At 36.1% G+C, this 14,715-nt stretch overlaps 1 protein-coding gene across 2 annotated transcripts in view; it reads right to left on the bottom strand.

Annotated features, from left to right (window-relative positions):
• Positions 1–14,715, bottom strand: part of LOC132155174 (adenylate kinase isoenzyme 5-like) — a 127,270-nt gene that overhangs the window by 20,162 nt on the left and 92,393 nt on the right. For both annotated transcript variants that reach the window (XM_059564030.1, XM_059564031.1), the window contains exons 8-9: positions 9,408–9,484; positions 1,035–1,077 (exon numbers count right to left, since the gene is read on the bottom strand). In XM_059564030.1, coding sequence (XP_059420013.1) covers positions 1,035–1,077; positions 9,408–9,484 — 120 coding nt within the window. The remainder of the gene's footprint in view (positions 1–1,034; positions 1,078–9,407; positions 9,485–14,715) is intronic.

Genomic DNA, 14,715 nt, shown 5'->3' with positions numbered 1-14,715 from the left:
AATTCAAACTCAGTGTAACATTGTTCAGCCTTAATTTTGCCACCTCAATGCTGAGATCTGAATTTACAACTCAAATTCCACAACTCAACATTAAGATTTAATTTCAAAGGTGATTTTCAGTTACTAATATGCAATGTTCCCTCTAATTCTCTTTTTTGTTGAGCAAAAATTTTCTCTATTGTGCGGACATTTCAGCCACCTAAGCAGAAACATTATTCATACCAGATCTGTACAGTGCACAAGTGTGTAATTTTAATGTACTATTTATATTTAATTTGACCCTTGATGCAACTAAATAATGCACATTTGAGGTTACTTGAGAATTTCTTTTTTACAGTCCTGAGTTACTTACCAAAAAATTATATAAAAAAAAAATCATTAAAAAGAAATCTCACGCAGAACAGTTCTATTCTTTATGATAATATAATATAATATAATATAATATAATATAATATAATATAATATAATATAATATAATATAATATAATATAATATAATATAATATAATATAATATAATATAATATAATAATAGGAAAAAATGAGATGATGTTTCATGACTAAAATATTTAGCAACATCAAACAAGACCCCCAGACCAAGATTTTAAGTCTGGTGAGACTATTTATATATTATTAATTGTGTATTTCACATTTTTTTCAGAACTACATCAATAAGCATATACACTCTTAAAAATAAAGGTGCTTCACAATGCCATAGAAGAACCTTTTTGTCTAAATGGTTCCATAAGGAACCTTTAACATCTGAAGAACCTTTCCGATTCACAAAAGGTTCTTTGTGGCGAAAAAAGGTTCTTAAGATTACAAAAAGTTAAGAGAGAGATGGTTCTTTAAAGAACCTTTGACTGAAGGGTTCTTTGTGGAACCAAAAATGGTTCTTCTATGGCATCGCTTGCGGAACCTTTTGACGCAACTTTATTTTTAAGAGTGTATTTGTTTTTCCTTCAACAGCATTACAACAAATAAGCCTACACACAAGCACAGTACACAAAGATCACTTAAGAGATACTGCACTCACTTTCTCCAGTCGCCTCTGCATTTCCAGCCACCTCTTCATTGGTCTGCCATAGAGAACAAGACACATAAGAAAAGGAATTAAATTTCCTTTTAAAAAGCTCACAGATCTGTACATTAACACAAGACAATGATTTTATGATTAAATCCCATCCAGAGATTCTCTGAATAACATGACATCCAAACCAGCACTGGAACAGCACATCTGACCCTCAATGAGTTTACACATATCACCTGACCCGAGAATGCGTATTTTGAATTGAAATATTCAATTTAGATGGAATTTATTATTCAAAAGTGGTTGAATTCACAAAACATCTCAATATGTATACTTTGCTCTTCTATAATCTCGAAACAAATGTTTTTCTCCAATACTTTTTGCAACTTCTGATCTGAACAAGATATCCAACAGAAAAATAGGCCGACATCATTCAAAGATCTGGCAGTATATTTAACCATGGACATGGGGTACTTCTTATTCCTGTGGATCCCTTTAAACCTATACTATTTGTGCTTTTTAAATTTAGTTTCATCTGACCATAGAAGCCAGTCCCATTTGAAGTTCCAGTAGAGTCCGTTTTGGGTTGAGAGCAAAGGATTTTATTTCTTGAAACCCTCCTGGACATGTTATATATATAAACATTTTTTGGAGGTCTTCTGATCATTAAGCCGTGATGCCCGGAGAGTCTTTGACCACTCAAACTATCCTCAAACTAACTCCAGGTGACTGTAACATCTAAATTATTGCCCTGATGGTGAAAATGGGAATTTTTAAAAGTTTGCTTTTTTCTATTTTGTGAAGCTCAACAATCTTTTGCTGATTTTTTTTTTATATATAAATTCAGCACAAAGTAAACAAATACTACAAAGTTGTATACTTATGATTGTGCATAATGAATGTAAATAATTTAAATCCAATATTATAATGTTTTCCTGAATTTAAGTAAATAATTAATTTGGACTAGGTTGCTGAGAACTGAAGGACCATTAAAAGCATTTGATTATTGTGAAAGCAATGTCACAATGCAAACAATTTAATAGTCTTGAAAATAGGCCTCGTGCTTTTGATTCAAAATTAAAAAATATAACAAATGTATTTATCTCTTTAGATTGTAGGTTGAAAATATGACACTTCTTGACAGTCATTTTATGAGCTTCACTGAGCTAATTAAAACAAAAGCTGGAAGGTTCCTTTTTTGAACATAAACACACCGCTGGGAGGTTCCTTTTTTGAACATAAACACACCGCAGAAAACTGGGAACTTGATTGTTTGTGTCGTGATTACTGGGATTAAAAGAGTTCTGGGCCGTTTAACAGAAAAACCTTAGGCAGTAACTTGCCACTTTTTTAGCGTTAGAGAAGATGAGATGAAAAAGAGAGTGTGTGTGGGAGGAGTGCAGGGTGCCACTGATGAGCGTGTTTGTGATGTGGGTAGGACAGCCGGTCCTATGACTCACTGGCAGAAAGAGAGAGAGAAACGATACACAGACCCACAAGCCTGCAAACAAGCTCTAACTAGAACCTTTCAGGCCACAGAGCCCAGCCATAGACACTGAGAATTACCATTTGTGTTTGATCACTATCTTTTTTTAAATGATTGTTATATTTTTTTATATTTGGACCCTCCAGTCTTAAATATTCCCCTAGATGCAAATTAATTCAGAAGAGAGCTTTGTAATGTTTTTTATTTTTTTTTTTTTTTACAGAAACCATCATAAACATAATATATATATTAGTGGTGGGCCGTTATCGACGTTAACGTGCTGCATTAACGGGCGATAAAAAAAAATATCGCCGTTAATCTTATCTCAAAGTTGGGTTGAGAGCTGGGTCTATACTAGGTGAGCTATGATGACATTGACCTTGATATTTTAGCGCGGATGTATACCTAGCCGAATCTGTAGGGGGCGAGAACGAGTCTTTAAACCTGTGTGTATGCCTACTGTGAAATTACCACATCAAACGTGACGTGCTAACATGGATGCAGCTGAAGCCGCCGGGTTTGCTTCAGGGATTTTTTTTTTTAAGAAGCTTCCCAATGGAAACCTCGGCAAGACGCACGCCTGTTTCACACATACTGTGTCTGCAGTGCGTATGCAGTCCAAGTGCGTCACGTATGTGGTGCTGAAGCAGCACGGACTCATACTCATATTAGCCGCATTTCCACTGTCGGGCCGGGGCCAGGGCTTAAAACGGGCCGGGCGGGGCTAATAACCTCGGGCCAGTAGCACCGAGACCAGAATAGCGCAGGGTTTCCACAGTCGAGCCTGAAGCTCCGTTGCGATTTACTTAAACACTCCCTTTACACGCCTCTCACGAACAACGTCATGGAACCTTATCATTTTACCAACAAAGAGAAGTTATCAAAAAACTAATAAGAAATAAATCACTGGAACATGCGCGATCACACACGAACATGATAAAAGCAGCTGTTTGTTCGCATGCTTTGTTAAATATTCAAATTCAAAAGCATTGATGTTTTACTATAGAATAAGTGATACATTGATCATAATGAATTAATTTATCAGGACTCAAAATTTATCACACATAAATACCCTTATTTCTATTTTATTTATTCATTTTTAACGCTTATGAAAATAGCCTGCTTATTCTGTCAAGTCTGTTTCTGTTTATTTGTAGCCACAGTAGCCTATATACGTCACATTTAGAATGAATGATAATATCTTTATTTTTATAAAAACTCCCGAACAAAAACATTATTATATTTTTATGATAGGCAACGTGCACCTAAACTCTCCAGACTCCAGACGCGGAGAAACTCCGCCTTTGTTCATAACCCCTCCTCTAGCCCCAGCTGGCCCGCTTTGGCCCAAGGTTTTTGTCGGGCCAAAAAACCCTGGCCGTTGGCCCCGAGGAAGCCCTGACGGGCACGATCAAGCCCCGGAAGTGACAGTGGAAACGCGACTGGCCCTGGCATGCACTAGCACGCACGGTTTAAGGCTGGCAGTGGAAACACGGCTATTGTGCTTTCACACAGGATGCGTTTGCAGTCCACTACTCGGTACGTAAATGGTATGTAAATGATCACTGCACTGCTGCAGATGCACCGCTCCTGGAACGCACTGACGGACCGCAACCTTGTCAATGCTGGAATCCATTAACATGGGTGCATAAAAAAATACAAAACGCATACGCACTGCATACGGAGTCTGTGTGAAACAGGCGTAAGGTTGTTTGCACCTTGTGCAATGTGGAATTAGTTTACAGCTTTCTCAAGCAGTTTGTGATGCATTTCAGGGGATGAGCCCCTGGTCTAATGCACCACCTGTATTGAGAAACCCGTTCTAAAAGACTTACTTTTAGTCATTATATTATTTGGGTAGCACACATATTCTGAATGCCTTTGATTAATTCCAAGATTATAGTGAGATTAATCTAGATAAAAAAAATTATCTATGCCCACCACTAGTATATATAAAATAATAATTATTATTTATTTATTTTTTACCTAATTGCAGCATATAAAGCCAGATTTTAACTGCTGTTTACCATTTACCTTTCAACCGCTACACTGGCAGTGACTAGAATGCACGATGAAGCTGATTGGCTAGAAGGCTATTTCTACTACAAATGCTTCTTCACATCATTATTGCCAGCTTAATTCCATATTATATGGAAAATAATACTGTATACTATGGTAAAAATGGGATTACTATGATATATGAAAATATATGGCACTACTATGGTAACCAAAAAATGTATTACCATATGGACATTTCCAAAACAATACGTAGATTCCAGACACTTTAACCACTTAACCAAAGTGAATTACAAAAGAGGATCAAAGAGTCAATATTTGCATTCATAAATATTTTGCAGTGAACTAAGTGTAATTCCTTCCATCATATGTTTTTGCTCTTACTCCATTACTTTTCTCTTTCTCTGGCCATGGAGGATGTTTTTTCATGAATATCAGTCTGCCTCTCTTTCATTAGCTGTGCAGACTGAACAGCAGTGAAGGTCGTCTGATGTGCTGTGGATGTTCGCCTTGTTTTATGTGTGGAGGAGCCGTGGGCGCTGCAGGAAGTGCTGTATGCATGATTTCAGCAGACACCCCGTCTCATAACACAGCACAAGCTGCTGGATGAGTCGCTTGTCCTCTTGTGCTGCATCTCATCTACACTGCCTTCTGTAACTGCATTTAAAAATATATCATGAATTTAAATGAGCAAAAATAAACCCATATAAAATCTACTGTGAGGGGACTATGGTAAAGTGATGGTAATAAATACCATATGCCTAATAATATAGTATGCTTCTAAATTAATACTGTATTACTGTAATACTTTGGAATATAATTTTCATGGTACTCAAATGGACTTTTAAAGAATACTAAGGTGCAGGGGGAAAAATGTCACTATAATTGTACAGTGCATGTCCAAAAACATGACACTATCATTGTGACTGTCCAGTAATAATATTACCATGTTGAATATGGTACTGCCTCTAAAAACATGTCAAAAAACATGGTCAAAACATAATACAAGTCCAAAAACATGGAACTTACATGCTACATGGCCAAAGACATGGTTCCAACAGGCTACATGTCCAAAAAATGGAACTAACATGTTACACAGCATTACAAAATGACAACAAATGTAGCCTGCACATTATAGTGCAAACATCCATAACACAAACCTCTACCATTAATATGTTAATACGCATAACCGCTTGTTATAACAGATGGGAGAAGATTAAAAGAAAATCCAGTGGCTCTTGGGGCTTTTTGCTGACATAGTTTCCCTTCTTTGAGGGCAGAGTCACTTTAGATTAATACTAAATTGTTCTGACTGATCACTCTTATCCTATGGTGAAACATTTATATCCTGATGAAAGTGCCTTTGTGAAAAAGAAGTGCTTGTATTTAATGTGCATCTTGTAATGTACTTCAAATGTTACAAGTCATTTTATAAACCTGTACTTTAAAATAACATATTAATGAAATAAACGGTCACTTAAGCACTTGAACTTTTAAAATGTGCACATTGCAATGATATCAGATTTATAGTATGTGTAATTACAAATATATTTAAATACATGACATATCTGTCAGTACATTCTGAACTTTCACCTTATTTAAAAGGCAACGGGATTGTGAAATTACATATAAACATTAATTTGAGTGCTACTTAAGTGGGTCATTGTGTTAGACATTGCCAGTGTTGGGTGTAACACATTACAAGGAATTCAAGTTACATATTCAGATTACTTTTTTTTAAAGTGAAAAGGACCTTTACAGTTGCCAAAAGTAACTTTTTTTTTTTTAAGCAAATTAACAAGACCAGCCCATGTGACAAAAACAATGCAAAAGTAACATAAGGCACTACTTTCCATAAAAAGTAACCAAGTATGCAGTTTTTTTTAATGGTGTAACACAATACTGCAGTCCACCTTAATCATCAAAACCATTCCAGCAGAGTTCCAGAGACTTGTAGAATCAATGGGCACACGGTGACCCAAGAACTCAACAGGCAAGACATTTTATTTTCCTTTAATTTATTACTGTTTATATGTCAGTAAAATGTCAAGGGTTGCTAAAAATATGAAGGTATAGAACAAAATGAGGTCATAAATATTTTGTCTTGTACTAAAGCCTTTCTGCAGTGTAGATGGACGTCTTATTGCAAGTGGTTGGCAAACACAGCACAGAACCAAGCCAGCATGGCCTGAGCCAAGATCCTTCTGAACACATCGCACACTGAGCTGAAGACTGCTTAGAGATTTGTTCTCATCTACAGAAGTGTTTTTCCCTGTGTGATGCTGACGGCACGGAGAGCTCACTGTCAGCAGCACCACTGATGGACACAGATGAAAGGGTCACAGTGGGAATGTGGGTTGATCCACATCCATAAACACTCCTTACACCATCCTTCACGAAGGAGCCTTAGCGACTGCTTTTGTCTCAGACAGACATGATTTTAACCAAATATAATAGAGAAAGCATGACAACATCTCCTTGGAAATACACAGAGAAACAACAGATTCAGGGATTTAGTTTAACAGGCATGTAGCAACAGGGAGGGTCTAATTTGTTGGCTGCCTTCATGTTACCCTGCTGTATCTGTTGGAAAATAGTGAGAACCTTCTGAATAGAAGATAACAAGTCTCTATGTAGTGTGTGTGTGTGTGTGTGTTTGTATTATGTGTGGCTGGAGATGAGGATGAGGCGAAAAGGAAAAAGCATGTGAAGAGAACAAGACTTTTCCAAAAATAGAGCAAAAGCAATCCAAACAATCCATGACAGGAGCACTGATGGTTCCTTACAGTTTTGAGCTTATTTTGAACTGTGCATGAATCTATAAAGCTGACTGTAGAGTAATGATCTTCTATATATATAGAGATTGTAAAAAACCAATGATCAGCATGTATAAAATAACAATGATAACAGATCCAAACTGTAAAATTTAGTTCACCTAAAATATTTAGTTTGTGTGTTTAAAATTTATCAAGGACAATGTGAAGAGTTTTTCACGTATCAAAGAATAGGCTTGTGATGATTATACAGTACAAGCTTGAGATAAGTGAAAAAAGCCATTTATTGTTGTTGTTTTTTTATATATATATAGAACACATTATTTATATATAGAACACTCACGCACACACACACACACACACACACACACACACACACACACACACACACACACACACACACAAAAGGCATTTATAAAAGAGTTGGTAACAAACATTTTTGTTACCTTTGACCTTAATTGTATTGACAGTAAAAATTATTAAATGATGACTGAATTATCCATTTAAGAGTTTATTTTCTACAAGGTAAAAATTAAGCCAAAATCCATATTTCCAGAAACACTCATGGGGAGTATTTTACATAGGTTTATATAGGTATATATTTCATAAGTTTGCTGTTAAACTTGACATGCATATATGTGTTGTATTTGCAAAACTTGTAGATTTTGCCCCCTTTCACATTTCCAGTGTTACTGTATATATTTAAGGCTGACTAGAGTCTATCAGTGTTATTTCAAGTTTCACTGAGATTATATTAATAATATATTTTATGTTTATATTTAAAAAAAATGTTTACTCATTTGTAATGGAGTCCAGACTCTGCATGCATTACATCACATGAGATCAAAGAATATGTATGTATTGAGCTCTATATTAGATAACGCAATACTAAAATAACATCTCTTTACAAGCTTTTTTAGAGTGTCTGAGTGGGGATTATGTAAATAATATATAGCACATTCTTCCTGACCTTGAGAAAAAAGATGGTCTGAAACAATCGAGCTGTCTTATTATATCTGTATCATACACACTCAATGACTCAGAAACATTGATTGCGTTTCCATATTGAAGGTCAGGGACTATATACCAGTTATTAATACAATAATGAGTTTGTGCTTTTGAAATACCCAACAAATATACAGGGCATTCTTCTGTGGCTTTTCTTTAAAAGACTATTCCAAAAATAGTTCAAATATAATACTAATAATGAATGTCAAGGACTTTGGCTTAAGCTTCATCCAGACAGAAGCTAATGCAGGAGAAAGAATCATTCATAATGACCATCCGCTAATGCAGGACTGTCACTCAGCAAGCATTTCCATTAAATACAGCATCTCACATTCACTCAGTCTGCCTATAGCAGCCCTTCACCAGTTTCATCTGAGCCTAATCTGAGATTCCAATAACTTAATAAATAAACTTAATAAATAACATAATAAAATAATGGAACAAGACAGATGGGACATTTTCTGACATGCTAATGATCCTCTAGATGCTATACTCTAAAAAATGATGGGTTGTTGGACTAACCAAACTTTTGGGTTAAAATTGTATTTAAAAAAATTAACCCAACAGCTGGGTTAGACCCAAATATTTGACCCAAAAGTTGGGTTGAAACAACCTAGCATTTTTTAGAGTGATATTGTGATTTCAGATTTACATATATGCAAGATACGATCAAACCATTTTGTTTTCCTGTATTAAGAATTCGAAGTACACTGTAAAAAGGATTTTAGTCTTTCTACGTCACGTTTAATTCAATGTGTTTATCTTTGTAATTATTTGTGAGATGTACTATCAATTTCAAGTTGAGTGAAAATTGTAAATCCTACATTGAAAAAAAGCGTTGTAGAAACAATTTTAACTCAGAAATGGCTAGTAAGTTCACAATCAATTGTAAAGAGACAGAAAGTAACATGTTAAATTAAATGTTGAAAGATAGTCTTGGAGTTCTTCTAAAAAAAATTGTGTACACCAATGTGCAGCCAACTAACAACAGTCACACAATTTTTAAGTGCAGCCAACAAAGAAAAGCAAAGAAAGAAGTGCTCAACCAAAGGCCAATGTGTGGATTTAGAAAAGAAAATGTAAACATTTTCATACCTGTTCGTCAAATTTAGTGGGAACATCTGCCAGGCTGCTGCTGTCTGCTAGCAGACTGAGGTCGAGCTCACTGGGTCCTACAGAGAAAAGCAAAAGATATAATCAAGCTGTAAGAAAAGACGCATGATGTTTGTGATTCAAAGAGGAAAAATACAGCAATTACAGCAAAGCCTTGTGTGAAAATAAAGACACTCTTGGTCCTCCAAACTACTGTCCATCATTGAAATGAAGGGCTGCTGTACACTGACTTCTGTATTGTTCTGCACCTGTAATTGCACAAGGAACTCTGGAGTCCTTTCAGTAGCGTAGGCAACAATCACAAAGGTTTCTGTGTCACAAAGATTTCCCATGTGTTCATTAGTCATTTATCTGTAGCACAAGTACATGTTTCCTAAGAAAAGGAATAGATATTGAAACTGCCCCCTGGCTGTCCGAGGTTCTCCGTGAACATCGCTCTAAACTCAGGGCTGCAGAGAGGAAATGGCAGAAAACAAGAAACTCTACCGACCTCAGTGTGTATCAGTCTCGCCTCTCTTCCTTCTCTGCAAATGTCTTCACGGCTAAAACATCCTACTACCACAACAAAATTAACAGCTGTTGTGATGCTCGGACACTCTTCAAGACTTTCTCTTCTCTTCTTAATCCACCGCCACCACCTCCTCCATCGACTCTTACAGTGGACGACTTTGCAGTTTTCTTCACAAATAAGACAAGAACCATCAGTGACCAATTCTCCCCACCGCAGACTGAGGACAACTTCACAATGACCGACGCACACTCTTTCTCCTCCTTCTCCCCATTCTCAGAGATGGACGTCTCCAAACTTCTCCTGTCCAATCCATCCTCCTACTTGTCCACTTGATCCGATCCTCACTCACCTCCTTCAAGCGATCTCTTCTTCAGTCATACCTTCGCTTACTCACATTATCGACTCCTCTCTTCACTCTGGAACATTTCCCTCAGCATTTAAGCACGCTCAGGTAAGCCCACTGCTCAAGAAACCATCTCTAAATCCAGTGCTTCTTGAAAACTACAGACCGGTATCCCTTCTTCCATTCATTGCAAAGACACTTGAGCGAGCTGTGTTCAACCAGCTTTCTATGTTCCTTGTACAGAACAACCTCCTGGACAGCAACCAATCTGGCTTCAAAAGTGGCCACTCAACTGAGACTGCTCTGCTCTCGGTTACTGAAGCCCTGTAGATTCTCCTGTCCACCCTCAGAAAGATGGGCATCTCTGGAACTGCACTCCTGTGGGTTAAGTCCTACCTCTCTGACAGATCCTTCAGTGTGTCTTGGAGGGGTGATGTTTCTAAGTCACAACACCTTGCTACTGGGGTTCCTCAAGGCTCAGTACTTGGACCACTTCTCTTCTCCATCTACATGACGTTATTAGGATCTGTCATTCAGAAGCATGGCTTTTCTTATCACTGCTATGCTGATGACACCCAACTCTACTTTTCATTCCAGCCAGATGACCCGACAGTAGCTGCTCGCATTTCAGCCTGTCTGAGTGACATTTCTAGCTGGATGAATGACCATCACCTTCAGCTTAACCTTACGAAGACAGAACTCCTGGTGATTCCAGCTAACCCATTGCTTCAACACAACTTCTCTATACAGCTGGGTTCATCAACTATTACTCCTTTGAGGACAGCCAGAAACCTAGGAGTTGTGATGGATCATCAGTTAAGCTTCACAGACCACATTGCTACAATGACACGCTCCTGCAGGTTTGCCTTATACAACATTAGGAAGATTAGACCCTTCCTGTCAAAGCAAGCCACCCAACTTCTTGTCCAAGCTCTTGTTCTCTCCAGACTGGACTATTGTAATGCTCTCCTGGCGGGCCTTCCTGCATGTACTGTCAAGCCTCTACAATTGATCCAGAATGCAGCAGCGAGGGTTGTCTTCAATGAGCCAAAAAAGCTCATGTCACTCCTCTCCTCATCAGGTTCCACTGGCTATCAGTAGCCGCTCGCATCAAATTCAAGGTACTGATGCTTGCCTACAAGACGACCACTGGCACGGCACCAAGATACCTAAACCCACTGGTTAAATGTTATGTGCCCTCCAGAAGTTTGCGCTCTACAAGTGAACGACGCTTTGTGGTACCATCCCAAAGAAGTTCAAAATCACTCTCACGGACCTTTACCTGGACTATGGCCAGCTGGTGGAATGACCTCCCAATCTCAATTCGTACAGCTGAGTCTTTACTCATTTCCAAGAAACATCTAAAGACTCATCTTTTTTCGCATGCACTTAACCAACAAATACTAGCCCTTTTCCTTTTCTTGTCTTTTCATTTATAAAAAAAAAACAAAAAAAAAAAAAAGCAGCTATGCGTTCTATACTACACTAACTGAGACTTGTCATGGCACTTGTATACTGTTGTTGTTCTCTTGTTGACCTGACTGCTTCTATTGTTCTCATTTGTAAGTCGCTTTGGATAAAGGCGTCTGCTAAATGATTAAATGTAAATGTAAATGTAAATGAAACTGCTATTGAACGTGCTGCTGTCTACACAGTTGTTTAGATGTTTTTAAAGTGGAGACAGTCATACTTGCAATGATTCATCAATTGGCAGCCCTTTTTGTGGCCGTACTTAATACAGACAAGCCTAAAATCACACTGAAATACATGTAGCTTTACATCACAGTGTTTGGACACACAAAATGTACTGTAAAATTGTTTTTTGAAGTTGTAAATAAAATTGCTATTTCAGTTTCAGTACAACATTCTATGTTGTTTTCATATGTTGTTACTAGAGACTTGTTACTTGGAAATATAGCCAGTAATATATTTAGCAAATTTGAAATATCTTAAATACAACTTGAAAAGATGCTTCTATTGATAGTGATAAAATTTACATCACAAAATTTTTTATTATTTATTCAAGAGCTTAGGATAAGTTATTAGGAAGATTAAAAACGGAAATAGAATTATTCCCGTTGGCTTCATTTATTTATTTTTGTTCTAAAACTGATTATGATTATAATTAAGTGTTATAATGAGTAATAATGAGTTTTTTCTTTTTATTAAAATCTATAGACATTTGTCCATTTTTAAATAGCATAAAAGATCTGGATAATATTTATGATATTTTGCTGAATAAATAGCAGCTGTCCAGAGGAAAATAGGTCTCAACTACAAGAAATATTTCATAGAAATTCTGACAGATCAGTGATTTTTTGACATGAAGACTTGAGGTCTGACCTCAGTCATGTGGTAAAAAAGTTTCCCATGAAAGCATCTGTTCAGCTCTGCATTGCAATACCACAGCCTGGAAGAGGCTGATGTCTTTTGACACCAGTCGCCTCTATAATAGACGCTACGCTGTAGCATCCCCTGACACCTCCAGTCCTAAACCAAAAGTGACAGCATCTTCTTTTACAGAAAGAACAGGCTTTTCAGCTTATCCTTTTTCATACTGTTTTTCCTTCCGTGAAGTCATCTGAATGAATCTTTTGGGAAGAGCAGCTGTCTGACAAACTGTTCCTCGTACAATAAAGGAGATGTGGTGGGATTATGTATTAAGGAAGAGGCTTTGCACCTGAGACCACAGGAAGTAATGGAACATTTCTTGCCCCAGTAGGATTGTGAGTCACAGAAATCTATTTGTTGATGCAGACGTGGCATTATTGGAGGAGCGTTTGAGGGAGCGTGCGAGTGGGCAGCAGGGTCATTCCTATGATGCAGTATCTTTTGAACTCTGCCACTGCTAATAAATGAACATGCCTGAAGTATTTCTATAAAAGGGCAACAAACTTACAGAAATATGCTCTGGTCCTTCTCAGCCACCATTATGGCAATATTCAAACTTGATGATAAGAAAAACATCTCAGTGAGGAACTGGGAGTTAGTTTACATGAGAGAACAAACTATAGATAACTAATGATTTGAAAACGTATTTTGCAAGAAATGCTGCTGATGTCATTTCCTGCATAATTATGTCACTACTGAACTGTTTGTTGTTGCTGTTGTTTAAAGGTCTATTACAAAGATTAACTGAAAGGAAAATTATATATTGATGAAACATGAAAAAAAAAGAAAAAAGTCAAAAAATTATGATTCCTATTAATAATATGAGAAATATTTCATTTAAAAAAAGGACTTGTTCTCAAATATTTTAGTATTACCTAGGTGCTATTGTTGTACTTATTAATATTTTGAATTACATTTTATTTTTATATTTTCAGTTTATTTTAATTATAGTTTAAGATTTGGTCATTTTGTTATGTAATTTTATTGCTAATGCTATGCTATTGCATTCATTATATATATATATATATATATATATATATATATATATATAAATATATATATATATATATATATATATATAAATATATATATATATATATATATATATATATATATATATATATATATATATATATATATATATATATATATATATATATATATATTGTTATATTTCTATATAGCTTTAACTTATTTTGGTCACACTTTATTTTAAGGTCCAATTCTCACTATTAACAAACCATTAACTATTAACCATTAACCCAATTTGCTGCTTATTATTAGTTAGTAAGGTAGTTGTTAAGTTTAGGTTTGGGGTAGGATTAGGAATGTTGAATATGGTCATGCAGAATAAGGTTTATAAATACTAATAAACAACCAATATGTTAATAATAGGTATGCTAATAAGCAACTAGAGAATTGTACACTTTTTATTTCAGTTTTACATTAGTAATTTTAGTACTTCAACAAAATTTATTTCAGTAAGTTGCCAAAGCAACATTTATTTATTTATTAGGTTTCAGGTTTGTTTTTCATATAAAATATTATATAAATATTTTCAACTAATAATAAGCCATGGTGAACATACTCTGATCAGTGTGCATGAAATGGATAATGACACTAGAATCATTAGCAGCGGGGTTAACATGGCGTGGGATGGAGGTGTAATTAACCTCTGCTCGATTTGATCTGCAAACACCACAGACCCGGTCCACAAAGAAAATGGCTAAAGCTTGACCGAGCTTCATCAGCCTTTGATGCAATAAAATTAGAAGTTGCCCTGGTTTCCTACTGAATCCCACAAGCACGGTGGCATATAATTAATAACACAGCCACTGTAATTATGCACTGTGTCTGTGTAATGTGGTAAATGTATGGCAAATTGTTGCCTTCACCAAAATGGACAGTATCCATGAAGATGAGCTTTTTTAGGGACTTAGATGAGTAAAATTTTTTGGACATATGCTAATGTTCAATAGTGTGGGGTCAGTAAGTATTTAATTAATTTATTTTATTATTATTATTATTATTTTGAAGAAATTATT

This window comes from Carassius carassius, chromosome 12 (genome assembly GCF_963082965.1).
Source record: "Carassius carassius chromosome 12, fCarCar2.1, whole genome shotgun sequence".
NCBI lineage: Eukaryota > Metazoa > Chordata > Actinopteri > Cypriniformes > Cyprinidae > Carassius > Carassius carassius.
Note: the sequence above shows the minus strand (reverse complement) of the source record. Positions and strands in the feature narration are given on the sequence as shown.